The 26,241-nt window shown below is 48.3% G+C and overlaps 11 protein-coding genes across 11 annotated transcripts; 5 read left to right on the top strand and 6 right to left on the bottom strand.

The window, feature by feature from the left end:
- Window positions 1-357: 357 nt before the first annotated feature.
- Window positions 358-2,579, top strand: LY89DRAFT_736910 (uncharacterized protein; the record flags this gene model as incomplete). The annotated part of the gene is made up of 5 exons (XM_018220186.1): window positions 358-1,275; window positions 1,329-1,434; window positions 1,483-1,883; window positions 1,935-2,256; window positions 2,305-2,579. The coding sequence occupies 5 exons, from the start codon at window positions 358-360 to the stop codon at window positions 2,577-2,579; spliced, it is 2,022 nt and encodes a 673-aa protein (XP_018068266.1).
- A 1,797-nt stretch (window positions 2,580-4,376) lies between these two features.
- On the top strand, window positions 4,377-5,174 carry LY89DRAFT_149822 (DUF74-domain-containing protein). Its single transcript, XM_018205389.1, has 2 exons — window positions 4,377-4,883; window positions 4,941-5,174. Exons 1-2 carry the CDS (start codon window positions 4,479-4,481, stop codon window positions 5,058-5,060), a joined length of 525 nt encoding a protein of 174 aa, XP_018068265.1. The 5' UTR covers window positions 4,377-4,478; the 3' UTR covers window positions 5,061-5,174.
- A 113-nt stretch (window positions 5,175-5,287) lies between these two features.
- Window positions 5,288-6,372, bottom strand: LY89DRAFT_708985 (uncharacterized protein; the record flags this gene model as incomplete). The annotated part of the gene is made up of 2 exons (XM_018217723.1): window positions 5,288-5,952; window positions 6,096-6,372. The coding sequence occupies 2 exons, from the start codon at window positions 6,370-6,372 to the stop codon at window positions 5,288-5,290; spliced, it is 942 nt and encodes a 313-aa protein (XP_018068264.1).
- A 528-nt stretch (window positions 6,373-6,900) lies between these two features.
- Window positions 6,901-7,943, bottom strand: LY89DRAFT_698990 (carbohydrate esterase family 1 protein; the record flags this gene model as incomplete). Its single annotated transcript, XM_018217022.1, has 2 exons — window positions 6,901-7,554; window positions 7,608-7,943. 2 exons carry the CDS (start codon window positions 7,941-7,943, stop codon window positions 6,901-6,903), a joined length of 990 nt encoding a protein of 329 aa, XP_018068263.1.
- Window positions 7,944-8,702: 759 nt separating this feature from the next.
- LY89DRAFT_590649 (MFS general substrate transporter) lies at window positions 8,703-10,258 on the bottom strand (the record flags this gene model as incomplete). Its single annotated transcript, XM_018209603.1, has 3 exons — window positions 8,703-8,986; window positions 9,037-10,130; window positions 10,188-10,258. 3 exons carry the CDS (start codon window positions 10,256-10,258, stop codon window positions 8,703-8,705), a joined length of 1,449 nt encoding a protein of 482 aa, XP_018068262.1.
- A 1,432-nt stretch (window positions 10,259-11,690) lies between these two features.
- On the top strand, window positions 11,691-13,600 carry LY89DRAFT_590938 (uncharacterized protein; the record flags this gene model as incomplete). Its single annotated transcript, XM_018209626.1, has 5 exons — window positions 11,691-11,942; window positions 11,997-12,077; window positions 12,125-12,732; window positions 12,784-12,966; window positions 13,027-13,600. 5 exons carry the CDS (start codon window positions 11,691-11,693, stop codon window positions 13,598-13,600), a joined length of 1,698 nt encoding a protein of 565 aa, XP_018068261.1.
- Window positions 13,601-14,167: 567 nt separating this feature from the next.
- LY89DRAFT_753260 (ankyrin) lies at window positions 14,168-16,063 on the bottom strand (the record flags this gene model as incomplete). Its single annotated transcript, XM_018221269.1, has 4 exons — window positions 14,168-14,894; window positions 14,941-15,029; window positions 15,120-15,582; window positions 15,639-16,063. 4 exons carry the CDS (start codon window positions 16,061-16,063, stop codon window positions 14,168-14,170), a joined length of 1,704 nt encoding a protein of 567 aa, XP_018068260.1.
- Window positions 16,064-16,281: 218 nt separating this feature from the next.
- On the top strand, window positions 16,282-17,851 carry LY89DRAFT_721085 (uncharacterized protein; the record flags this gene model as incomplete). Its single annotated transcript, XM_018218613.1, has 3 exons — window positions 16,282-16,461; window positions 16,514-16,587; window positions 17,268-17,851. The coding sequence occupies exons 1-3, from the start codon at window positions 16,394-16,396 to the stop codon at window positions 17,849-17,851; spliced, it is 726 nt and encodes a 241-aa protein (XP_018068259.1). The 5' UTR covers window positions 16,282-16,393.
- A 167-nt stretch (window positions 17,852-18,018) lies between these two features.
- LY89DRAFT_687238 (glucose dehydrogenase) lies at window positions 18,019-20,128 on the bottom strand. The gene is made up of 4 exons (XM_018215457.1): window positions 19,838-20,128; window positions 19,701-19,786; window positions 18,463-19,636; window positions 18,019-18,393 (listed from the first exon to the last, which is right to left on the bottom strand). The coding sequence occupies exons 1-4, from the start codon at window positions 20,035-20,037 to the stop codon at window positions 18,216-18,218; spliced, it is 1,638 nt and encodes a 545-aa protein (XP_018068258.1). The 5' UTR covers window positions 20,038-20,128; the 3' UTR covers window positions 18,019-18,215.
- Window positions 20,129-20,716: 588 nt separating this feature from the next.
- LY89DRAFT_698983 (phosphotransferase enzyme family protein) lies at window positions 20,717-22,683 on the top strand (the record flags this gene model as incomplete). Its single annotated transcript, XM_018217020.1, has 5 exons — window positions 20,717-20,891; window positions 20,950-21,248; window positions 21,301-21,589; window positions 21,661-21,687; window positions 21,740-22,683. The coding sequence occupies 5 exons, from the start codon at window positions 20,717-20,719 to the stop codon at window positions 22,681-22,683; spliced, it is 1,734 nt and encodes a 577-aa protein (XP_018068257.1).
- Window positions 22,684-23,909: 1,226 nt separating this feature from the next.
- Window positions 23,910-25,987, bottom strand: LY89DRAFT_687235 (Metallo-dependent phosphatase). Its single transcript, XM_018215456.1, has 2 exons — window positions 25,015-25,987; window positions 23,910-24,886 (listed from the first exon to the last, which is right to left on the bottom strand). Exons 1-2 carry the CDS (start codon window positions 25,841-25,843, stop codon window positions 24,150-24,152), a joined length of 1,566 nt encoding a protein of 521 aa, XP_018068256.1. The 5' UTR covers window positions 25,844-25,987; the 3' UTR covers window positions 23,910-24,149.
- Window positions 25,988-26,241: the final 254 nt, after the last annotated feature.

Here is a 26,241-nt window from a genome sequence, read left to right as displayed (position 1 = left end):
ATCCTAGAAATGGGAGATGGCTGGTGTTCCTGCATGCCCAATGGACCATCACGTGGACCAAGCTTTGGCATTGACTCCAATTTTGTTGCCGGCGTTCCTGGACCAGTATCTCCATTTGGACACCGCACAACCCCGCGATAGGCCAATCGTGACAGGGGCAGCAAATTACCAATAGATGACAGCAGCCAGCCTCCTCACGATGCCGTCACAAGCTGCAAGCCGAGGCGACAACGTCCACGATCCATCACAGATCTCTCAACTGCCACATCCGTCGACCCTCGCCGGCACTCGCGAAGGATCAAAAAGCTCAAGAGGACGACGAATGCGCTCTCCCATCTACGCTCAATGGAGGCAATGATGCGCCAATTCCCCGTGAAGGGGCTGGGAAAAGAAGAGAAGTCCCAGAGTCTTCACGACGATATCTCAAGCTCGTCACCAGCGACCGACGGCTACGTTGATGGCCATTTCGATACTGTCGATGTCTGTACCACGCAATTATGGTTCCCAGCTCAGCTCAATTCTTGGAACGGATTTCTGGATTGGTCGCATGATGGCTCGATGCTGGTCAATGAGACTTGGCCTTACCAAGATGCATCTGACACTGGAACGGCAGACGTTTGGACACCCGGATTCACAGATTGTAGAACCGACAGCAGCGTCAGTTTAGACTCACAGTCCTTCGATCACATATCCTCCCACGGACTCTCGAATCATGGCAGGACAGAGTACCCAGGCCCTCCTCAAATTCAGTCACCATCTATGGGCAATCAACATATGTATCTTCCCCCGAGTAATTTGCCTATCTTGGAGAAATCAAGGTACCCGAGTAACTCGCCATACAATGCAGATAATTTACATAGGCCTCAAGATTCGGATTGGATGGGCTTCAGTCCGAGGACAGCCGCTTCTGTCACGTCGCATCCCACTTCAGATGTCAAGCCAAGGCTCACCTTATCGACAACATTACCAGCAAATGTACCTCTTCAATGGTCAATGAGCAATCAGAATACTCCTGTGACACCGGGCTTGAACAAAGAGTCAGCTGCGCCAATCCCAAAAAGGAAACACGTATCTCCAGGACCTCCTCCGGCAAAGAAGAGTCGCCAGGTAACATCACAGACAGAACTCGCCGAATACGTTGGTGTGTTTGAGAATGCTCCTGGTGCATTGACTACAGTGAAGAAGCGCAAGAAGCTCGATGGTGCTGTGAGAAAGGCGGCACAGGATGTGAGGAAAGCTGGAGCATGTCATCAGTGTCGCTTTCGTAAGAGAACTGTAAGTTTGAGTTAAAGAAAGTTGAAGCGAACCAGGTGCTGATGGCATTTTAGTGTTCTATAGGCACGCCTTGTACATCTTGCTTGAAGAATGGACGTGGTCTTCATGATCTCAAATGTCAGCGAGAGAGTCCATTCATCGGGAAGTCGATACATCCATGTAAGAAAATTGTATTGATGGATTTTCTTTGACTGACTGTGGGTACAGATTTTGAACATTCGTCTACCAAACGTGTCTTATCCTTCGATATCTTGGTTCCATTGCTGCCAATACAAAGTTCTGGTGCTTGCTATGTGACAATTGATGGCATCGAGAAAATTTCTCACACGATCAAGCTTCGGGCTTATGCAAAGTCCCTTGATAGTTTCGGTGCGGCTGATAGAGCTGCAATCCGAAAGACCGAGATCCCAAATAACCAGATTACAGACACGGATGGCGAAAGCCCTGAAATTTTAATTTTGGAGGATCACGAGGCATTGGGCACTCAAGTCGAGCAGTGGGCAGTTGAGTATGCGTCGAAATTTGTCCATGCTGCTGGTCCGAAGTTCTATCCGACCACAGCTGCGGTGATACTAGGAACTGCTTATCTGAAGAAAGGCTTGCCTGAAGTAAGCTTGTAACTCCAGACTGATGACAATCGACTGACCACTGAAATACAGTCTGAACTTGTTGCAGCGATGCTTCGAGCAGCGTCCATTGCCTTTGTACTCCGTGCTGGCGTTAAATATAAGGCTTCCGGCAACCAGTCCACTTCTCAATATCGCACCATCGAAGCCTCAATTGATACGATTCTCTATCAACGTCTAAAGCTGGCCGAGAAAGACCTCTACAAGATGCTGCAACGAATCGTCTTCCGCTCGCTAGGGTATATTGCACGAGAGCACATTTACCCTGTAGCTCTTGTATTCTGGCAGCTGCTTCGAATGCTTTGTCTCAGCAGTAGCCATCTGTCAAACATTTATTCCAGGTTCAAGACTATACGTAAGTTTGCTGCCAAAACTAATATCCTCAAGACTAAATATCTCATAGCATCTGAACATGCGTCGTTCCAATTCAATGCCCTCAAACTCGTCCTCTCAACCCACTTCGCACTTTTTCGTTCCTCCAATCCCCTGCTTCTCGATTTCAACGACAAACCCAATCAAGACTTGCTAGCTGGCGACGAGGAATTAATTGACTTGGCCATGAAGATGCGGAAAGTGGTGCTGGATTTCAGAGAGAAGGGCGTCAGGGACATGAAAGGAAGTATCGCCTATCGTAAGGAGCACTTCGATTTATTCAGGAAGGTGTATGATGGATTGTAACATGGCATGGCGTTACTCAGCGGTATCTATCTAGTACAAAGTGCGTTAATTTAACCCTTCAACAACCTGAATCACCCTGATCACCTCCCTCCCTTCCTCCCCCTTCCCAGATAATGCAAAGTTGTCAAAAGAACATTTGGTGTTGACAACTTCCCAAATTCCCATCAACGTGGTTTGTTGCACATCGCTACCTGCCGGTCATTGTCTCGTATCACGCTGCATGCATCACCACTCGTCCACGTGACGGGGTCTCCTTTTGGGCCGCCTGAACTAGGTCAATTTCTATTTATACACACACACACACGCCCTTCTGAATCCGCTTACCGAGAGCCCTTATCTCACGTCAGCAAAACCGGTTCTTCTAAATAAAGATTCCAGGCCAAGAAACAAAGTAGGGCTGAAACGGCCCCACCTTCACTCTTTCTGGGAGGAGGGAGTCTAGAAAGGGGGAACGAATGCTTGATTGGGGCAAAGTGGCAAAGCATCAGGGGGCATCTATGGGTTACTAAGTAGGTATCCAACAACACGGTTTCGAGTCCCAAGCCGCCGTTCCTGGCGCTTAGATTGTACATCTCCCGTCACTGGGCCGCCATTTGGGTCAGAATTGGGCAGCAGACGCGGCGACGACTTGTAACATCACAACAACTCTCCAAAGTAAACTCTCCTCTCAAGAGTTTCAGACGCAAAGAAAAGGAGTCTTCTTGTTTCTATTTCCATCCCGAGAGGAGAGGCACAGGGAAATGATTGGCAAGCACAGGATCAGAATGCCAAATTTGCCGCGTGGAGTGGGGGCAGAAACTGGTCGTGAGCCTAGGGGGTATGAGTCTTTAACGGAAAGCATGGCCTGTCTTCTGATAGAGCTGCCCTGGAAATCTTGTTTCGGGTCTATCGTTGTCCAGCTGAACGACGGTGACCAGGAGCAGCAGCTGTCTAGGCGACAAGGCAGCTTGGGTGGCCACGCTACCTACCTAATCAAAAGGGCAAAATGGAAACTTCTGGGTATATCTGGAGGCTTCTGTCATTCTTCCTTCTAGAACTGAAAATTTGTGTTTGATTTCGCCATGCAATTACTACTGATACTTTCGAAATTTCATACTTTGCTGTTTCGATACGGCTTCGTACTTTATTTGTTTTCAAGGATCAAGATACTGGGAAGAGCTGAGACTATGACGGCTCTGCCGGTGGGACGGAAGGGAAAGGGAGAGGGAGATGGAGCGTCGCAGCCAAAACCGAAGCCGCCGAGAGATACAGGTGAGTGTTGAAGACAGAGGAGAGATAGGTTACTGACAGCTATAGACTTTGGTGGGTGAGATCACTTGATGTAATAGTCGACCGCCGACTTCGATCAGGGAAAAGCCCGCGTCCCATTTGCAACAATACAACCAACGTGCCTCAAGCCCTCGACACTCTCCCGAATCTCCGAACTATCTCAACATAGCCTTTCAGCTGAATTATAGGCAATGAATGATGGAACAGATTAACAAGCGGGAAGGACGACAGTGGCGTTCGGTCATCAACGAATCGGAGATTTTTCGAGCATATCACCACCCCGCACAACGAGCTGAACAAAGAGAAATTGGAAATGCAATCATCACAATACGGCTCCGACAACAACAAGCATCATCGTATTGTTGCCCAGAGAAGGAAGACACACGTGATCCCTTCGGTCAGCATCGGTCGAAGGTTGCGCCATAAAATTCCAAGACATCACACCTGGTCGTTGTGTGATGCAATATCATTCCATATAAGAAACTCCTGTGTCCATGGTCGACTCTTCACGACTCGAAAATTTCAGAAAGTGATATAGCAAAGGAAACGCTCAGCTCAACTCATCAATCCGAGAAGCATCACAACCAAACCAAGAAAGCCCACGCTCCAATTGCCCAACCAGCACCACCAATGCGCAGATCCAGCACAGGAGACCACCCCTCAACCTCCATGACCACCACAACAAAAGACTCCTCCAAACCCCCCTCCAAAGGGAAATCCAAAGAAGACGCCAACGACTCGATCCCCGTCCCGTCCTGCTTCATCGACACCCACGGCGTCATAACCAGCACCATGAACGACCTGCCCGGCTACCGCGTCGTCAAGATCCTTGGCACCGTCTACGGCATCACGGTCCGCTCCCGCAACTGGGGCGCGGACATCGGGGCCTTTCTGAGGAGTAGTGTCGGAGGCGAGATTCGGTATTTTACTAATTTGATGTATGCGAGTCGGGATAAGGCGTTGGAGAGGATGGTGGGGGAGTGTATGGCGAGGGGCGGGAACGCGGTTGTTGCGTTGAGGTTTGATCAGGCGGAGGTGAGTTTCTTTTTGGGGGGTGTGAGAGAAGAGAGGGGTGCTAATGGTGGGGTTTAGGTTAATACGTTTTCGCAGGTTTGTGCGTATGGGACGGCGTGTTTGGTGGAGAGGATTGAGGATGGGAAGAAAGAGGAGGGTGGTGGGGAGCAGACCATTAATTCTATGCAGAGGTTATGAGTATCTTTGCTCAGGCAAACATCTGTGATTTGAAGTCATTGGGACATCTAAGTATGTTAACACTTGCTTAGTCTATTAAATTCACATACCCTGTTTCGAGCTGCTTGGCTACTTCTGTTCATCATGAGAATTGGCTCCATAGCAAGACTCACGTGCTCGAAAAGAAAATGTTAAGGTTTCTATACTTATTCCAAGCTCTATCGAACACCTCTATCCAACCTCAAACTCTACAACCGCGCCTCCGCCAACACAGGCGTACTCTCAACAACCTTCACCTCAAACAACGTCCCAATCCACACCGCAATCCCCACCACCATCTCCTTCGTACAACTATGCCCCGTATTCTCCTGCACAAAAACCTCCACATTCCGCTCCTCCCCTGGCACCAAAACATGCTCCCTCCTCTTCTCCAACCACGCCGCCGTATGGAGCGTCGGGACCAGCGGATCCTGTTTCCCGCCGCATATCAACATCGGGACATCGGTTGGGAACTCCTCGTACACCTTTCGATCGCCTTCGCGGATTAACTCGGCGAGGGCGCGCGGCCAGCGCCGCTTTTGCTCTTTGTTCATCGCTTTTTCGAGGTGCGGGTACGGGATGCTTCCTAGTTCTGCGGTGGTGGTGTTGAGGAGGGAGGGGTCGATGCCTAGGCGTGTGAGGAGGAGGGAGGAGAGGTTGGGACAGCCGACTACGATGGCGTAGCCTTCTATTTGGGAGGGTGCTAGGGAGGCGAGGCGGTAGGAGGTGTGGGCGCCGAGGGAGATGCCGAGCATTATGTTGTGGAGTTTTGTGAATTGGGGGAAGTAGGTTGGGAGATAATCCAAGATGAGTTTGAAGTCTTGGGTTGAGGCTGATATTACGGATAGTAGGTCCATGCTAGAATTATTGTTAGCTAATGTTCTCATTAAGTGTGATTGAGTTTGACTTACGCATGATTCTCATTGCCATCTTTCCAGGTGAGGTTGGCTTGTCGGCTAATCTATTGAACATTATTTGATAAGTACAAAGGCTTGGAGTAGAAAAGACTTACCTCACGCTCCCCATGATTCCTCATATCCATAGTAACAGCAATAAGCTCAAACCTCTTCTTCCTCCCATCACTTCTATACCGATGCAAAACCTCATGCGCAATAGCTTCCGTAACCAGATACGTCCTTGTCCGCATATGAGCCAAATGCAGAACCCCTATCTCAACCCCAGACCCTCTCTTCAACTCTTCTAATCCATAAATATAAATTTTAACCCCGCCAATCACCAGCTCTGTTTTGCTCGAACGAGGCGTTGAGTCTGGGAGCGAGAATCGAGGTTCCATTATGTCAACGAATTGCTATTGTCTTGGAAATTCCAGAGGACATGGAAGGTACGTTTATGAGTATATCATGTGTCTCGAATGTCAACCTTTACGATCAACAGACGGGTCAGAGTACTGCAATTGGAAGGTGGACTGCTTGTTGTCGGAAGGGGACATCCTCGGCAATTTGCAGAGACGGGACGGGAAGCGAGAGACCCCTTTGCGCCAAATTTGCCGAAGAGAAAGTGGAGGGACGTGTGATGCTTCGGGGACGGTACGAGATGCCAGAGGAGAATATCACTTTCGACTTGTTCCTGAGGCTGGAAGGCAACGCCCTTTGTTCGCAGGTGGGCACGTTTTGCCAAGGATGGGGTGCAGATGGACTTGGAGATCAGGGATCGCGGGGTTCATTTTTGAGGGGGAAGAAGTGTTCGCTTTCATGAGTTAAAAAAATTTCCTGTCATTGTCACCCTTGATCATGAGTTCTATGGGTGACCATTTTATGCTGTTTATTTTCTAGCTCCTTATTACTTGTGAAGCTCTCCTAAACTACACCAGCTCCTCGAGAGTCTCGAAGATACTCAACGGATGAGACTCAAAGAACTTCAAAATGATCGGAGTCGCATTATAATTCGCAACATGATGCCCCGCCACCATATTATCTGCATTCGGCACCGTACTCGGCCAGTCATGTCCAATGTTAGACTCATACACCAACCCCACCAATCCCGTCTCTAGCCCATGACCAAAAGTATACGTGACCGTATCGACAGCCAAAGGAGTAGTAACATTACTGCTACCCAACCCATCCCGCAGAGCCCATTCTTGTATAAAGTGCGGAATGGTGGGAAGGCATTCATTCTTCCGTTCTTCTCCAAGGTACGGAATCGTAGTATCGTTCCCGCCATGGAAGGCTAGCATCGGGACATCCGTCCTGCCTGCTGAACACGGAATTGCAACAGTCGAAGGATAGCAAGGAAGGGTGTCAATATAATAAGCTCCCGAGACTGGAGCAAAAGCTGCCATGCGCTTCGAGAGGACGGGATCGCAGGCAAGGACGTTGCAGAAGCCTGCTCCGTCTGATTTGCCTGTTGCTGCGATTCGGCTTGGGTTGATGCAGTAGAGATTTTCGAGTTCGTTGAGGATGTTGGTGGTGAATAGGACGTCGTTTACGGTGTCTCCGGGGACGCCTTGCCATGAGTTCTAGACTTGATTAGTGACTTATTCTATTCCCCAAAAGTTGAGAATGTGCTCACAGCAATCCCTTGAGGATACACCACCATTGAAACGGTGTTGAATTCGGGATTCGTCAATTCGTCCAGTTGTAATTGATCCAATGCAGTTCTGACCCCTCCATGATATGACAATATCAAGGGTGTTGGAATGAAAGGGTTATATGTTGGTGGAACAAAAACGAGGTAGTAGCGTTCAACTCCGTCGCTCGTGATTGTAACATTGGAGACGCCGCCGTTGGATTGTCCCTTTGGCAGCGCTTTTCCACAGCCTGCGTAAGCTGAAAGCGGATTGCTTCTGGGTGTTGCTAAGCATTCTGCTACTGAGAAGTACGAAGCAGCGACCAAAGTCGCAGTCATGAAAGAAGATACTAGCATTGTGGGAATAATGTGAAAGCAGTAGAACAAAGTCTAATTACCAGCAAAATAGATGCTGACATTAGAAGGGGCTTTCTTGTCTATTTGACATCCTCATCAAAAGGCTCATTTCGACTTGGCATGCAGAAACTTCACCGTACAGCTTTCTCTTTGTTAGCGCCGGACGGAAAAGTAATAGTCTAGAGAAAAGCTCATTGACTTCACCATGCATGGCCCGAACTCGTACCTCTCCAAGGTGTCGGAACCTGCTAGCCGTATTACAAGCATAGATTTGACCCCAGATTAACGCGCGAGCATGGGTTCCCCAGATGAAGAACATCCCAAGATATCAACTGACTAGTGGGTCACTAATCGAAAATGAGTGCTGGGTCGGCTCATTCGGTAATTTGGGTGTCTATACCGCGGGGACTGGGAAGAAGTCCATAGCACATTATTGGCATCGGAATTCGATACCCCGCGGTGAGAGCTAGAGTGCGAGAATCTCCGATAGTGCATGTTCAATGAGAGATAGAAATGGTATCTTAGACAATTGTCCTTAAATTGAGAGAACAATGAGCACTTTGACATACGATCAGCAGTGAGCATATCACTTCTAAGATAGAGAGACGTGACTTGATAGAGAGAGATTTTATTAACCACAACCAATTCCAAGTGACTCTGATGCAATTGCGAATTATTTTGATTCATTTAGCTGAGAATTATTGGACTTCCCTATGTGTGAACCCTCAAGAAGCCACTGTTCTACAATACATAACGGAAATCCTCATTCTGCATATCCGACAGATCTTCGTCGATGCTGTGAATACCCAGACGTGCACCGCCCGTCATCCTGTCTCTCTTGGCATTATCTCTGCGAAGTAAGAAATACGTGATAGCTGCAATCACGACGACTAAACACAAACAAATACAACTCCCCACAAATCCAGCATGGTACACTGGCCCAGGAGAGGCGCCGAAGATCTCGGGGCCAATAACATTACCGACACAATATCCGATGAAGGTGGTTGCACTTATCGTGGCTTTCTCTGTTTTTCAAATCAGCATTTGCTCAAATCATGGAGGCATGTGCACTTACTCGTATGTCCTGCTACATTTGAGGCAGCCAATGAGACGGCCAGGCCACCTGCCGCGACTTGTACTGCCATGAGGAAGATACCCGCAAAGAGAAGACCCCTATCGCTTCGAGGTCCGCCCCAGCAGATTGCAGCACCCGCAATTGAAATGAGCGCAAAAGTGATAATCACAAAATAGCGAACATTGTTGACCTTTCGTGTGACATATCCGCCGAGAAGGATAGAAAGTGCAGTGATAGCACCAATAGGGCAAGTCAAGGCCAGAGAATCGAAATGACTGAATCCAAAACCGTTGATGACAACGGTACCGAAGGTTCCAATCGCCCCGGAGGGGACACCGGTAAGGAGGATAATCAAAGTACAGCTGTAAAGCTTGTAGTCACGGAAGGCTTCAAGGAATTGCGCCTTGTTGAATGTGTGGCTGATTGTGCCAGCATTGTTGCGCTCCAGACGACGAATCGCAATTGCTCGTTCGGGCTCAGTCAAGCCTTTGGTGGTCAACGGACTGTCTGGAAGACAGAAAAAGAGGACACTTGACCACAAGACAGTAACAGCGCCGAGGATGAGGAAGATAGGCTTCCACGAAGCGAGTGAGCTGTGAATCTGGCCGAGTCCATAATTGATAAGTGGTGAGATAGTAGTTGCAACACCAACACAACTGTACCAGAGACCAGTTCGGAGCGCCTGTTCCTCTCGAGTCCACCAGAATGTGACGAGGACAGTGAAAGCTGGAGCTACAGCAGATTCTAGGAAGCCGAGGAAGAATCTGTTGACCATGATGCCGGCATAGTTGTAACATCCTGCTGTTGAAAGTACGACTGCACCCCAGAAGAAAGTGGCAATAGAGAGGACTCGTGATGTTGAGAAGCGTTGAGTGAGATACATCATGGGATAAGTTCCACAGAGGTATCCGATGTAGAATATCATTGATGCATTTGAGTATTTCTGGTTGTTCGTGATCGCCGTGCCGTCTGCTTCGTGGCCGATGACCCTCGTAAGTCCGAGGTCGGTATTGAAGCCGAACTGAGTAGCTGCACTCATGATTCCCTTGTCGTAACTTTGAAGCGTGTAGGTAACCATCATAAGAGGGACAATCCTGTTGTTATCGTGAGTGAGATTCTCGTTTGGGCTCTCGTGACATGTGAAGTCTTACCAGAAGTCAAGCTTTCGCACAAGTTTCTTCTCTGTTGCATAGTCGATAACTTCTTCCTCACCCTTTGACATGGTAAGATCGTCAGCCCGTTCGACTTCCTCCATTCTCTTCTTCTCTGCGATTTCCTGAGAGGCAAGCCCTCCGTTGATGTCATCGAGCTCCATTGTTTGTGACCGACTGTCGCAGTACTTGAAAGGAAGATTCCGTAATGCGTCCACGATGGAGGGTCCCTCTAAGATATATAAATTCTGGAGAGAACCTCATGAGATATGGGATTTCTACCCCAGACCGAAAAATCCCTTTTAGGTTGGCACTCCGCAATGCTGACGAGGGTCAGTTCCCCATGGGTACTCAAAGCTACCACCTGCACGAGAATTCCAAAGTTCCGGGGATAATTAGCACCCGTAGATTCAGAAAGAGGCCCGTGAAGAAAGCTAGATGTTTCGAAGGATGGTGTCTCCTACTTCCCTGAACGTGGCGGGCTGACTGTGTTATAATTGGCGAAACCCCCTAATTGCCGAATTTGCCGAGATATCCTCGGTTAAGACCTCAACAAGTCTTCTCTTCGGTCAGCTCGGTCAACTTATCATCAATTGTCGACGAAGCCCATCCGTTGCAACTTCACCGGCTTTCTCCTCAACGTCGGGTTCTTTTGATATCGTGGGGAACATTGTGGGGAAGCTGGACAGAAGAAAAAAGAGCCCCTGCGCAGAGGATCCAGATAAGATCCAGCTCATGCCCACTTCTCTACCGCGGTAAACTTTTCTCTCAATTTACCGCTCAGCATGGCACACATCGCTGGGCTCATTCCAATACGTGGTGCATCTGAAGGCGAGGGTCCCACTCGTAAACGCTCACGAGTTGCTTGTCGAGGTTGTAATCATCGAAAGGTGCGCTGTGATGTGACACGAACCGGCATCCCGTGTTCGAATTGCCTTCACGAAGCGGCTGCTTGCGAGGTGGTGCCGCGGAAGAAGCATCGGTAAGTAGCCGTGTATTTCAATATTGAGAAGGTGTACTGATGGAGATTTTGTAATCCAAAGGCCCCGTAGACCTCGCAATGCTTTACAAGCATCATCGTCTACAGCTCAGCAGGATGGAGATAGTCAGGAACCACCATATACCCCAGCAACGTCTTCGTCAACCACTCAACAGAACGATTCTACCCACAACAATGGCAATGGTAAGTCTCAAGTGTTGAACAATATAACACATGTCCGGCGCGAGGACCGCGATGCAGCATCGCAATTGGTAGGACTTGCTGGCCGGCCAAGACTATCTTTATCAGAGAACAGCCCCACAAGTCTTGGAGGTGGTAGTGGAAAAGATCCCACTGCGTCGATTGATGCAGATGAGGTGCTACCAGACGATAGCTCACTAACTTACATTGGTACGGCACTCATGTTGAAAGAAATGGGACTCAGCTAATACCTAGGAGGTGATACACGAGGACCACGATTCTTCGTCTATGATCTATGTCATCCAGAAGCTCCTCAAGATGCCATGCCTCATCTGCTTCCCAGGCAGTCTGACATTTCTTGGAAGCCTCATGAGGTAGAATACCTTCGTCATCAAGGGGTGTTTGTGACACCACCAGATGATATATGCGATGATTTGATCAGATGCTACTTTCACCATGTTCACTTCTTCCTCCCGGTCATCGACGCCGCCTCATTTCTGACAGAATACGATAACAATAATCGTCAGAACATTAGTCTTTTGCTGTTCTGGAGCATGCTTTTAGCAGCTGCGAATGTAAGTTGACCACATTTGAGTCGAGAACCTACCACTGACAGCCATCCTTTTAAGTTCGTTGAAGCAGATGTCTTACAAAAAGCTGGATTTGCATCGAGGAAAGCTATGAAGACTACATTCTATGAGCGTGCTAAAGTGAGCAGCCCCCAAGACATTACCCTTTTCATGCTCACATCACAAAGGCTTTATATGACCTTGATCACGGCACGGACAAGCTTGTGCTTATCCAATCATGCATACTGATGAGCTTATGGTATACCGATCCTCAAGACCATACTGGAGCATGGTATTGGATCGGTATCGCCATCTCTCTTTCCCAAACGCTCGGCCTCCATCGATGTCCTCAATTCAACAATCGCAGCCAACGGCTTCCAGAGACGCAACAGCCAATGATTCGTCGCATTTGGTGGTCTTGTATTGTTAGAGATAGATGGATATCTCTAGCCAAAGGTCGACCAATGCGAATCCATCACGAGGATTGCGACATTCCCGAACCCGAAGCTGAAGATATCATGAAGAATCTTGCAAGTATTACGGCTATCACGAGAAGAAAGTTCGTCCCTTCAGAATCGGACATTCTAGCACAGATGTGGATCAATCTTGTGAAAATCAGTGATAGTCTGGGAAGGATATTGCGCATTCATTATCGTGCTACTGGTCCAAAAGCATTGGCCGACGATGTTGATAGGTCGATGGGAGATCTTCAAAGCTGCAGGCCTAGATTAATCCTCACCGACGATGCAAGCGATCTTTTACTCCTTCATGCGTATCACCTTGAACTGTTTTATGAGTAAGAACCTCTCCTGTAATGGGCACGGGCACTTGACTGATTCCTAGCTAGGGCAACTGTGGCAGTCCTCTATCGTCCATACGTTTTGAGTACGCCCTCAACACCGGCCTCTGAGAAGCCAACCTCATGGCAAAGAGCAGCGCTGGAGCAAGCACGGACAGCAGCATCCAACACCAACACTGTGTTGGAGAAAATCATAGAACTTAACACGGTTCATCTTCTCAAGCCCATGATGTAACATATCCTGTCTATTTCATCCTCAAGGTGCATGAACTGACTTCGAACTTTCTTCAGAATCACTACCATCATTCCGGCAATGCAAATCCACCTCTTCGATTGCAAGTCCTCGGTCCCCTTGCGTCGCGGACTTGGCAAGAACAAACTTAGTCTTTGTATGCTTGTCCTATCACAACTCCGTGATACGTACTGGAGTGCCAGCGTCATATTCCGGTTGTTCGAGCGCGCGCAAACAATGCTCGATAAATCCAAGTCAAACAACATACCTTTAGTAGAGAATCCGGCAACGAACCATCATCGCTCAGAAAGTCACTCCACCAGTAGTCCCCACGTCGACACAGAATATCAGCAGCATCAACAATTCCAGCAAGCCAGTGCACAAGCATCTATGGGACATATACCAGATTCCAACCTCCTCACGGCTGAGCAAACGATTCCTGATACCTACTGGTTCAATGACTCCGGTTCTCCTTGTTTCAGCAACGTCGACCAGCTTCTGAGTCCTGGCTTCTCGGTCCCGGAAAATGTATATCAGCCTTTTTTCACTGGGTACGATAATGGCATAGGAGGTCCCTATAATCACCTGCACCCCCCAAACGGCAATCCTGTTAATTTGATGTATAATGTATGATAACAATTGGATCGGAAGGAAAAGCTTGGATGATGGCGTTTGGGTGGCGTTTGGGTGTTGATGGGTTGTGTTTGCGGCAAGCGATGTATATTGGTACCCTGGCCTATTAAAGGCCGTCACTTGGATTTCGGAAATCAATGGACAAGTTTGAGAGCAGTATATGCTGTTGCGACTCATCTCCAAGGGGATCTGCAAGTAGTTGTGCCCTCTGGATGTGCTAAGCGAGCCACCACACGCCTCGAGACCCAAGAGTTTCTTGAAGTTTTTAATATCTATCGATGGGCGATTGTCAATGACCGAATCCACATCCCCTATTCTTTCAATTTTATTACTGGCACAAAGTGTCATCTGATTTACTAGATCTCAGGGCCGCTCCCAACGCTATATTTTGCGACACACATCCATATTGGTTCTGGACATTGCATGGCAGATGTCATTTTTATCGATTTTACGATAGTATACTCAAGCTTCTTCGTAAAATAACATCATACTGAAGGCAATATCTTGCTTGTGTAGTCTTTTTTATGCTATTATGCTTGGCCAGCAATATCCGATTGCCCGTGTCAATTATGCCGAAGTCACTTGCCCGTGATCTTTTTCTGAAGCTAGCCAAAAGATATCACTCAGGCCACCATGTTCATCACTGATGATCTGAACTTCTTGTCCCATGTCGTTAAGTGAATCTAAGTACGTAGTGAGTACATCACTGCCTCGAAGCTGTGCTATATCACCTGGTGTTACAGAGACTCCTACAAGGTCTTTGGGAACCCATAGATCGGTAGCCATACTCCTAGCGTGGGGATCGGCACCAAAGCTGAGAAGAAGTCGTATCATTTCCAACTGCTTGGCATTGACAGCTGTATGAAGTAGGGTCCAGTTTCGACCGTCGACGAGCGTGGAGTAGTCGGGATGATACTGTATCAGCTGATTAAAGATTGACAAATTACCGTACTGGACAGCACAGAATATTGGGCTCCACGCAAAGACTGTCGTTCGAAAAGCAAGAGATGCTCCGCTCTCAAGTAAACATTTGACATCCTCGGCACTTCCAAAAGCAGCGGCTCGGTGCATGGCAGTCCAGCCCACGCTATCTTGAGCATTGTAGCCTCCAAATGATGCACCCGAAAGGAACTCAATAGACTCATGGGCTTGACACGGTACGCTACGTGGCTGCCAGACATGAAATATAGGGGTCCAGCCTCTTGCGCAGATGTGATGAATGTCTGCTCCCCGAGACAGCAGCAAACGGGCAATGTCCATGCGCCGGTAGTATAGTGCAGCTTGTATGTAGTTCCTAAGATGAATTAGGTTGATAAATCTGCGAAAGACAGTAATCATACGTGTTGAATTGACCAAACGTTCCTCTGACATCTGCACCAAGTGTTATGAGGAGAGAGACCAGCTCCAAAGAGCCGCTCTCTATAGCCCACTATGAATAAAGTTAGTCCCTTTTTCGAAAAGCAGGCACAAAGGTTTTGCTGTGTGGGGGCGCGGGGAGGCGGTTGAAAGCTGAACTAACCCGCATTGGTGTATCATTGCCATACGTTATGTCATGGACACTTGCCTTGCCACGATGCAATAGATCCCAAACAGTAGATTGATCTCCACGTTTGCAAGCCATAACAATCTCCGAATCCTCTGGAATAATATTCTTCACCGTAAGTCCATGACAATGTGGGGATAGATAACCCGAAAGTAGCGAGCTGCGACAAAGCTTGAAATCAACACAAATAGCTTTCAGACAGAACAGCATCTGGAACGTAAAAGAAACATTGTAGATTGACTCTCTTCCCCTTTCAAATAGAACTATAGAACCGTCAAGCTTCATAATCGGGGAGACGACCCTCAAGGCTTTCGATATTTTTCTAGCCCACAGAAAACGTGTCTGAAGAGGTTGGGGCATTGTTGCCATGAAGAAACGAGCTCGCGAGACTTCTTTCTTTAATTCCATGAATTCGATTTTCAAAAGTCCAGAGTAGCGACTATCCTTATATCAGTGTGTGATGTTCATATTCATAGATGTACATGGGATACTCACAGCTCTAGTAGCTGTAGAATATTTTTGAGAACCACAGAGTGACTTCCGAGACATTGATCCCACTTCTTAACCTTATTGGCATCATGGAAAACCCATTTAATTCGGTCGCGCTTCCCAACTCCAACAACATGCGATGCAAAACCATCTCGAATGCTCGAGAAAGTCAAGATCACATCTTGCATGAACTTTTCAAAGTTGGCAGTCTCGCAATCGTCCAATAATGGTTCGTCAATGTCGCCAAGTGTCGCTTTGATGCGTCGCAGGAGCTGCAACTGAATGTTGATGCCATCTAGTCTCAGCTTCAAGGCTAGTAACTCAGCCGGTACTTCGCTGTAGCTGTCGACGAATCTTCTCACAACCTTGAATGTACCCACACCAAGCTCGATGGCAGCGATCAGAGAGGCAGTGAAACTCAGAGGATTCATATTGTTGAATAACACGTTCACAGCAACATTATAAAGAGCACACGATGCCAATTTAACAATATCTGCCAAGAACAGAGCCTGGTGATCCAGACCAGGCAAAGCCCGAGGCCAAATCTGCCTTGTGCGCTGTCCTGGAATGATTGGTTGAAGACATGCAGGTATCGAGCCTCGTTTTTCGGCCTAGCATCCTCCACCATTTAATCTACTCAAGGAGATCGGAAAGCTCAAAATCCACTCTCCATTCCGCCAACGACTCTGTTACCTGAGCAACCAGCCAAAGATCAACTACCAGCAAGAACTCAGTGTCGACTGTCGCATCTTCTCGAAGAAATGTGTGACTATGAGCGTGGGGCCAAGATGACAGGCAAAGCTAGCCCAATGAAAGGCATAAAACCTCTGTGCGTCTTAAGCTCTTCCGATCTAAACATGAGAGTCACTGATTACCCAAAGACCTATGGTGGATAGCGGTGGTGAAGAATGCGATGACGATGGCGATTCGTGCTCAGGAAGTGGTGGTGGCTGCAGTAAGGGGCTCTGAGTGTCTTGATATAACGTGTTGGAAGCATGAGGGCTCTCCAGTAGTCTAAGGTAATGCAATAACATGATAAGTTGTACTGGCAATTTTGTACGTGGGATAACCTTTGCTCGACCAATTACCTACGGATAGATTTCATTGTCGCCCATCAAATCTTTGATATCAGATTACTTGTCTACTTCTTTGAATTTCCTTGGGCTTGGTGTTTGGACCATGCTGCCAAAGGCCCCATGCATTACGGTGCTTCTTCGTTTCTCTTTGAGGTCTTGTCTGTGGCAGCTGGTTGACACTGCAACTCGAGGCTAATGTTGGACACATGCGAGTTTCGCAAAATAATAAATGCACGATGTAAGGTTAGATAAGGATTTCCTTAATCAATCTTCATACCATTCTGGGCTCATTCGGGACTGCGCCCCGTCCCGCCAAGCCAATATCTTAATTTTGCCCTACCAAATGCGTGCTTACACGCGAAAATACGAGGGTGTTCGACAAATGAGAAGCTTTGTATCTTTCTAAGATCCCAATGCCGAAATTTGGTTATGGAAATAAGAGCATGAAAGTCCCCTTGACATTTGTGTTACTGGGCAAAGAAACATGAGAATTTCCACTTTCCTCACGATCGCGACCATTGCCACCGGAACACTCGCCCAAAATGCTTCTGGTATGTAGTTTTCTCTTTCAAAAAGGACGATAATGACCTCAAAACAAAAGAAATCGCAGCAAACTGCCCAAACAAACTAATCTTCAACTCCACAAACGTCGCCACCCTCGCCTTATGCACAACGCTAAACTACCTATGCCCATCCCCCAACCCCAACAGAACCCAATTCGAGACCTACAACAACACGACCGGCCCCGCGCCCAGCACATGTCGCCCCTACGCCTGGGATCTCGCCCTCGACGCCAACGCCACGGGGACCCTCACCATCGCCGGCGTGGCGACGGCCTCCAATGTCTGGTTCGCGGGTCTGGGGCCGGGCTTGAGCCCCTATAATGCCTCTGTGGTGATCCCCGCCGTACCGCTGAAGGTGACGGCGCTCGAGTTGCCGGACCTGGTGAACGTTAAGGGGAGTTTGTCGCTGAGCGAAGCGGATCGGATGGAGAAGTTTAGTGTGCCGTTGTTGGAGGAGATTGGGATTGAGGGGGTGGATATTGATCTCTCGGGGACGGATCCACCGGCTATTGATTTGTCGTTTCCGAGTTTTCGGGGGTCGAAGGGGTTTATTAGTTTGGTTGGGAATATTGATAGGTGAGCTTTTGTGATTGGAAAGAGAATGGGGGGCTGATAAGGTGGATTTTAGTGTTGGTTTTCCGGTCTTGAATTTTTCTACTAGGACTAATATTACATCGACGGGGAACTTGGATTGTTTGTCGTTTGCTGCCAGTATAGTGGATACTACCCCAGAAGGCTTGAATGATGCGGTGATTTGCAATTCGAAGAGAGGTAGCGTTACCACCCCGAAAGCTATCTCAACTCCAACGCAGACTGAGACGAGTAAATCTGGTGCCGACGGACAGACTAGGATGGCATACGATTTGGTGGTAGTCACAGCTTTCATAAGTCTGTTCAATCTTATCTTGTAAGACATCATGTATTATAGCGTGTAAATATTCGGTTCAAATAATATCGGCAGCCATCTGTCCAATTGCGTAAACGCAAGCCTGGTAATGCGCTGCGAGAGGAACGGGTATGACACTCGCATCCACGACTCTTAAACCCTCAACACCATAGACCCTCAGATCTGTATCAACAACTGTCCCCATCGCCGCAGTTCCACCAGGATGGTAGAGCGTACTAGATCCTTCGTCAGCTTCTCCTCACCGAAACGAACACCTCCGAACAACAAAAGAGAAAATAACTCACTCCCCATCCTTCGCAATCCTCCTATCAACCTCCTCATCACTCATCTCCTCACCCACCGCCCCAAACCCCTCCGTCGTCGTCTCCACTTCCACAATCTCCCTCCCCACCTCGCCTCCAAACATTTTCGCCAACGCCCTCATACCCGTCCGCATCACAAATCTATCAACCTCCGTCGTATAATACCCCGGATCCACAACCGGGTCATCTTCCGCCCTATCACTCTTCAACGTAACACTCCCTCGACTCGTAGGCAAGAACCCTACCACCCTGGTCGCAATATGCGATCCATCCATCGGCACCGCTGGATCCGCTGCATGGGCGCCTACGTATATGATGTACGTCTCTAGATGCGCTCTTTCGGTTTTCAAAAACGGATGATCGTCCCCTACTCTTTTATTGAGATCTTTCTCGAGCGCAAGTTTCAGCCCAGGCATCGGGACGGTCGTTGTACCGATGTAGTCAAGAGGGATCCTCGTTTTCCATGAAGGGTCGTTGAAGTTAGGATGTCCGATACTAAGCCCCCGTTCTGGGTAGCGCAGTTTCCACCACTGCGAGACGCCGAGGTGGTCGTGGAAGTTCTTGCCTACTCCCGGGTTATCGACGAGGCATCCGATTCCAAGTTTCTCCAGTTCGGATTTTGGTCCGATGCCAGAGAGGAGCAGGAGTTGAGGGGTTCGGTAGGCGCCACAGGAGATGATGATTTCTTTTCCTTGGCAGATCTTTCCGTCGACTGTCTCGATTCCTGTTGCGGTGACTTTCTCATCTGGGGATTTAGAGAGGATGACCCTCTTGGCGAGAATACCAGTAAGAAGCTCAACGCCATCTAAAGGATAAACCTCAGACGCAAGCTGACGCCTCCCATTCCTCCTGTTTTCCGTCAAGCCTGAGATTCCCAAGGGACTTCCTGCGTTCCCGTCTAAGACTTCCTTGACTCCTTCACCTTCCCATGCTTTCTTGACGAGTTCTCGTAACGGGAAGGGAGGGCTTGAAGAAGGGTTCCAAGTAGAAGTGTACATTGGACCCGAGAAGCCGTGCTCGGATGAAGAGGCTGAGGTTGTGTGATGAGTTTCGGTTTTGATGAAGTACGGCAGGAACCCGGCGTATGACCAATGAGGGTCTTTGACTAGGGAGCCCCATTCATCGTAGTCGTTTCTATCACCGCGTAGCCAGCCACCTAAGATGGAAAGTCAGATCACATGTTTTACTTCGAAGAATTTTGTCATAGAAAGTCTACAAACAAGCATTAATAGCCGATCCTCCACCAACAGCCTTCCCAGCCGCAGCGGCGCATACTTTCCCACCCAACCCGACTTGTGGTGTCGTTCTACCTTCAAATCAGCCTTCTCTTCTTCCAGCTTTCTTATTCAAGATATACTTGAACGCCCAATCCAAATCACTGCCTTGCAAATGCGGAACGGGCGCCGAGTTCACCATCAATGGATGCTTGCTAACATCTTGACCCGCTTCAATCAGCAGAATCATGCGATCTGGGTATTTTGCGTGGAGACGAGATCCAAGTACACAACCTGCGATACCGGCTCCTACTATAATGAAATCATAGTGAGAAGCTGCCATTTGGGCTCTCAATTGGTGACGAAGAGAAGTTTTTTGAATTCAATTTGGGAGCAGAAAATGTTGGAAATGTTGAAAGATGGCTACATATGGAAGTAAATGGTTACGATAGTAAATACGGAAGATCGGACGCAGTCATGGTATGCCGATAGTGGTGGTAGTAATGGCTCCACAGATCGTATGGGATCGTATGGCATCGCTGATGATTGGCTTCGGGTGCGGGTGATCTGATGCTAACAGCACACTTGGCGATCGAAACATGTAAAGGGTCAGCACTACTTTCCGATTTGTCATACCATTTAACCCTAAGCACAAATCTTATTTTAGCTCCTTTGCGGCCGAGATTCCCCTGGAACCATTTTTACCTAGGTACCTAGTAGGTAGATACTTAGGTATACATTCGCTTATATACACGTGATAAACGTGATAAGCAAGTCAGCTTCATCATTCTATAACGTTTGTCTATAGGGGCGGTTTTATATGATACGAATTTCAGTAGCATTCAATTTACTCCTCTTTGCTTTTTGAAAATTTAATGCTATACTTTCCCCTCGTATTCTTTTTCTCATTCTCCTCAAGGCTGAAACACCCTTTTATCGATTGCGCGCCAACGCCCTTTGCCCCAACTACCGTGATCATCAAGCTGATACTTATCCATTGTCATCCCCACGGACTGACTGCCATGAGGTCCATCCACATAGTCATTCAACTCGAAGCACCTCTGTTTGGTCGTTCTTGTCTGCTCGCAACCTTCAGTCATTCAAACAGACCCTCTGTACGCGCTGGCTATCCTGCGTCCCGTGGACGACATTGGAGTTCCGGTCCTTCCAAAAGGGCGCAAAGTGGTACATTCAGAGGTAAGCAAAGACACCCTCTTCATGTTGCGACCCAAATAATCTAACCCATCTTTCTTAGATTCAAGCCATGAACCAAATGCACTCGATCAATTCACCTCAGGGCGATGGCTCTGGGGAGAACGAGCACAGCTTGCGGACCGCTACGTCAAGTTCGACATGCCGAAGCTCTATCGACTTGCCGCTAGTGCCATTGGCTCAGGATCTTGCGTGAAAGTCGTGAAAATATCCGAGGGCCAGTTCAACAAAGTTTTTCTGCTTACGATGGATGACAGGAGAGAAGCTATCGCGAAACTGCCGAACCCTAACGCAGGATGGCCCCACTTCACCACGGCCAGCGAGGTAGCCACTATGAATTTCGTGCGCAAGCACCCTCCCTGACCTAATTGGATCTATATATTGATTTTACTAGCTGAGAAATGTTCTTCATCTCCCCATTCCTCGAATCTATGCGTGGAACTCCAGACTTTCAAACAACCCCGTCGGATCCGAATACATCATTATAGAAAAGCAATCTGGTGTGATGTTGTATGATGTGTGGGATAACATGAAGGGTTCACAAAAAGCCGAGATTTTGAAGGAGGTCGTTGGGATCGAAAAAGCACTTGCTTCGACCAGGTTCACGAAGTTCGGAAGTTTATATTATAAGCACGACCTGCCCCAGTCTGATAGCACTACGCCGCTGTATATTGATGGAAACGGTAACGCAGTACACAGCGCCGAGTTCGAGATTGGACCAATTAACCATCGCTCCTTCTTCGATTTGGGAAAGGAGCCTTGGATATCGATCGTGGGCCATGTATGCTTCCGTTCCACTATCTCGATCACGCGATACTAATCTCTCGGCCTAGGGTCCACAATTGAGGAGTACGTAGCTGCGATTGCGTATAGAGAAATTACCTGCGTAGAGAAAGGACTCAGATACCCCAGAATGCCCGAAGGACTTTTTTACGGGCCGAAACAATACCAACCCAGTGCATCCACAAAACTATCCGCCCTGACCAACTACTTAAAGGTTGCTCCATACGTCCTGCCAGAGAAGGAAGTAACACATGTCTCTGTTCTTTGGCATGGCGATTTACATACGCAAAACATCTTTGTTGATCTAGAAAACCCGACTCGAATCTTGGGCATCATTGACTGGCAATCCGTCAGCGCATCACCACTTTGCATGCAGGTCACCCGCCCTGCCTTCCTAGATTTCAATGGCCCGATCCCCGAGGATCTGGGTAAAGTCAGCCTCCCCCAAAACTTTGACACGTTGTCTCCGGACGACCAACGCGAGGCAAAGGCCTTGCACCAGGCCCAGGCCCAGACGCTCCACGATCTATACATGGCCCGATGTTATCAGCAAAATCCTAATGCGTTCCTGGCCAAGCAACAGAAAGATAGCCTACGTCACCAGGTTACCGTTGTACCGAGCACGATTATCATGGACTACGAACCGTACCTAAACCACCTATTAAGGGACTTCGAGAAAGAATGGCCAAATATTGTGGGCCTGGGATCCGATGGGCATCCCTTGATACGGTGTCCACTCCACTTCTCAACCGCCGTGATAGAGCAACAGGAAAAGGATGAGGAGTTATGGGCTCAGGGGGTAGAGCTTATGAACACTTTTATTAGCGACGTAGGCGGTTTTAAACATTGGGATGGTAAGGTCAGCAATGAGGATTACGAGACTTCAAAAGCCCAGCTAGCTAGTGGCATCGAACAGTTTTTGGATCGCGAGGCCAGGAACGCGGAGGAGCTGGCTACATGGCTGAAAGCATTGCCCTTTGTCGATCACGAATAGGCGGATTGGAGAATTGTAAACTGTAGTCATTGGAAATAGACATAGTAGCTTCAGTGATATTGTCTCGACATTTCCTACCGGAGGCCAGCATGGAGGAACATGGTGTTAATTGATAAGCTCGTCCAGTTGAGGCAGCGATATCTTTACTCACTTAGTGAAAAGAGGAATAAGACGCAGAGGAAGATCTGCGAATCTGTGAATGAACCGTTAACATTAAAGACTCAATTGATAGAGAAGTGGCTGTATTGCGGGAGAAATCAGGTAAATGCATCTGAACAATTGAATGCGGATGGTGGTTGAACAAGAGGAGTGATTTCTCTTCTAGCAACCTTGAATTTCGTGGATTGTGCTGTACTGGACTACTCACCAAATAATCTATTGGCTAATAGAATGGCCTTTCTGACCAAATTTAGGGTCTTTTGACCAATAGAACGGCATTGATGAATAGATCAAGCGTTTCATCAATAGACTGATCTACCCAAAATAAGCCGATGTTTTAAAGTTAAGGTTTGATCCCCCCCCCGGCCGCTTCCCTTTTTGCATTAGATCTACCTCACCTACACACTTTATAAGCCCGAATACTACTGATCCTATTGCTGAAAGCGTCTTACTATATGATCTACTGATTATAGCTTAAATTTTTTTTATTTTTTTTTATACCTACCCTTCTAATATGCCAATTTGCACGTAATATTAAAGCTGCCACTACTAAAAGCTCTTCTACACCTGGCCTAGCAAGTTAAAAATTAAAGAAGTCTGGCAGAGTCCTTTTCATTAAGTTATTAATCCTTGTCTTCGATGCTAGCATCGCTGGCACTTAATAAAAAACAAAAATTATTAGACAATAAATCTTTGGCCAAACAGCTAATCTATTCATGAAACCTCAACATTTAGCCAATAAAATGATTTATTGGCCAATAGAATATTTGGCGAGTAGTCCAGTATAGTGCGCTAAAGAGGTTTTCTTTCTTGAGACTTTGCCTCGCGGCCATCTTCCCTCCTTCAACCTTTATCATTCTTCAAATTCGCGTCTGGTATAAAATGCGACACTATCGCATGCCTCAAAGACCGAGGCCTGGCATGCTCCTGAGTCTCTCATCACTCCAAAGGTATAGTCCTCCCTACTACCTTATGATGAATTTTCCAACGAGAAATTATCGCGGCTTATGACACTCTTTAATGGGTGGTTGATTAGCAATTACAAATACGCAACTTCTGATGTTTGTTGTCCTTCTATCCTGGCATTTGAACATCTCAACGCGCTCATCGCTGACATTAAATCAGATGCCGACACATCTAGCTAAACTGGCCGACTACCATTCTCTACAGCACGGCGCTCCGCCGCATCAGCTCTGCATCAGCTCTTCCTCCGTGCCCATATCCTTCACCCCCGCTAGATATAATCCAGCGCACAATACAGGAGCCAGCAATGGATCAGTGCTGTATCAGATGGAGACTTATATCAGCTAACTTAGCCTGAGCTCTGGCTGAGAAGTGGCTGGGCAAATGGAGGCGCTATCTATAAGATCCAGCTCATCAATTCTCTCCATAGCATATTCGACCCGCTTCCAAGTCTTGATGCCCCCGGTCTTCGTATCAAGTTCGAAAACCCGCGTTCGTCGGTGATATCGCTTGTCGCCGTACGAGCAATACCCTCCGAATCCACTGCCCCCTCCGTAGCACAGCCAGGGGCCGTGGGGTTTGTCGTCATCCTGCTGCGACTCTTTTGGTGGCCGAAGAGCGCAAAAGTCATTCACATGATCGTGCCCACAGCTTAATACTGCTATGCCTTCTTGGGCCAAGGCATCGTAGAAGTGGGAATTAAAACTTGGTCCTTCAGTTGGTTCTCTTCGCTTGCCGCCCCGCACTATGAGATCGCTGTCTGCGTATTCTGGAATTGGGATATGTATGAAAGCTAGTGACAGATGATTATTGTCCTTCTCATGCCGGTCCTGTCGCAACGCTTGGGAAGTGCGTGTGAACCAATCGATTTGGCTTTGCTTAATGGGGTCATAGTCTGGATCTCGTACTGTACTCGGTATTTGCCCGTGCGAGTCCAAGAAGTATAGAGTCGACAACGGGAGTTGTGATGGCTCAGGAGCGAAGATTTGAAGGTAGTAGTTGCCCACGCCGTCAACCCGCTCTGGGCCTGACTGACAAAGACTAAACGGCAGATCCTGATATAATGACATTTGTGCCGTGCCTGCCATGCTATCTCGTTAGCAAGAGTCGCAAGTTGTCGTTTTAGAATATTGTTCGTTAAATTATAACGCCCTGAGTGTGTCCCCGATCATTTGCTCTATTTATGGGCTATGAAAAAAATTGACTCACGCGATAATGTGTAAGTACCCTCATCGTCATGATTGCCAAAGACGGCTGCGTATGGGATTGAACGCTCGATCAAAGGAGCAACTACTTTGAAAAGAGCAGATTGACTGTCTAAGATGTCGTGGTGCAATTGATCTCCAGTAAGAATCACGAGGTTTGGTTTCTCGATATCTAAAATTCCCCTAAGAAAGTTGACGGTGAGTGGGTCAGCCCCGCGTTCAGGCAAAGGATTCCCATGGGCATCAATAGCATCTTTGCACACCCCGACGCCAGTCACCATATGTGTATCAGAGATCTGGACAATTTTGAACTTGCCGTCCTCTTTGACCCGTAGTGGTATCCGGGGGACGTCTAGTGGCGGCTTCGCCCTGCCCTGCCGTACGGTTAGTCTTGCGACTGGTACCTCAGGGTGAGCGCCCAGCTGGAGCGGCGTTCGCATGAGAGCCCATTGCGGTCGCGGGTCAACTGCATCCACACCAAAGAGAACGTCCACGGCCGCCACAGCCTGGTGGCGGTCGCCAGTGTAGGGGCTCCTTAACACCCAGATGCCGCCGGGTCGACGCTCCCATGATTTCTCCTTGTCCGAGCCAGCGCCAGCGCTGGGATGCAACTCCCCAACTCTGATCCCCGTAACCACCAAGTCGTCCCCATTAAGGTCTTCTTCCCTCGCCTGCGCTATCAGCAGCCACGCAGTCTGCTGAGCTGTATGTAGGTAGAGGTCCTTCTCTATGCGGAGCCATCTCGGTGAGTCGAGGGCGCAGGTGGAAAGAGGGTCGGTCGGAGAGCAGAAGCTTACGGTCAGATCGGTGACAACTGGGGTGCGCGTTGGCATTGCCGATCTCGATTTTGGAAGGATTGGACAACGTCGCTATCTTGGCGGAGGAGGAGGAGGAGGAGGAGACTCCAAGAAGCTCGAGGGCACCAAGGACGACTGCTGGGACGAGCCTTATTAGCGCAGAGACCGCGGCATGCGCTTGTATTAGGACACGGAGAAAGGAAGGTGGAGCGCCAGGCGGTAAGAGCAGCTAAAATGTGTGGAACGAAGCCGAGGCCCTGAGAGTTGAGTCTGTTCCTGTGATCTCGCGAAGAGGATAAAGGCTAGAACTAACCTCGACCGCAGCTCTACTGCTCGAGACGGAGTGTTGCCTACAACGCCGGCGTGAATCTGACGGATACGCACAGGTGGAGGCACCCATGACTCCTGTACTCCAGACAGTGAATTTGAGCAAT

The sequence above is a fragment of the Mollisia scopiformis genome, assembly GCF_001500285.1.
Source record: "Mollisia scopiformis unplaced genomic scaffold LY89scaffold_18, whole genome shotgun sequence".
Taxonomy (NCBI): Eukaryota; Fungi; Ascomycota; class Leotiomycetes; order Helotiales; family Mollisiaceae; genus Mollisia; species Mollisia scopiformis.
Note: the sequence above shows the minus strand (reverse complement) of the source record. Positions and strands in the feature narration are given on the sequence as shown.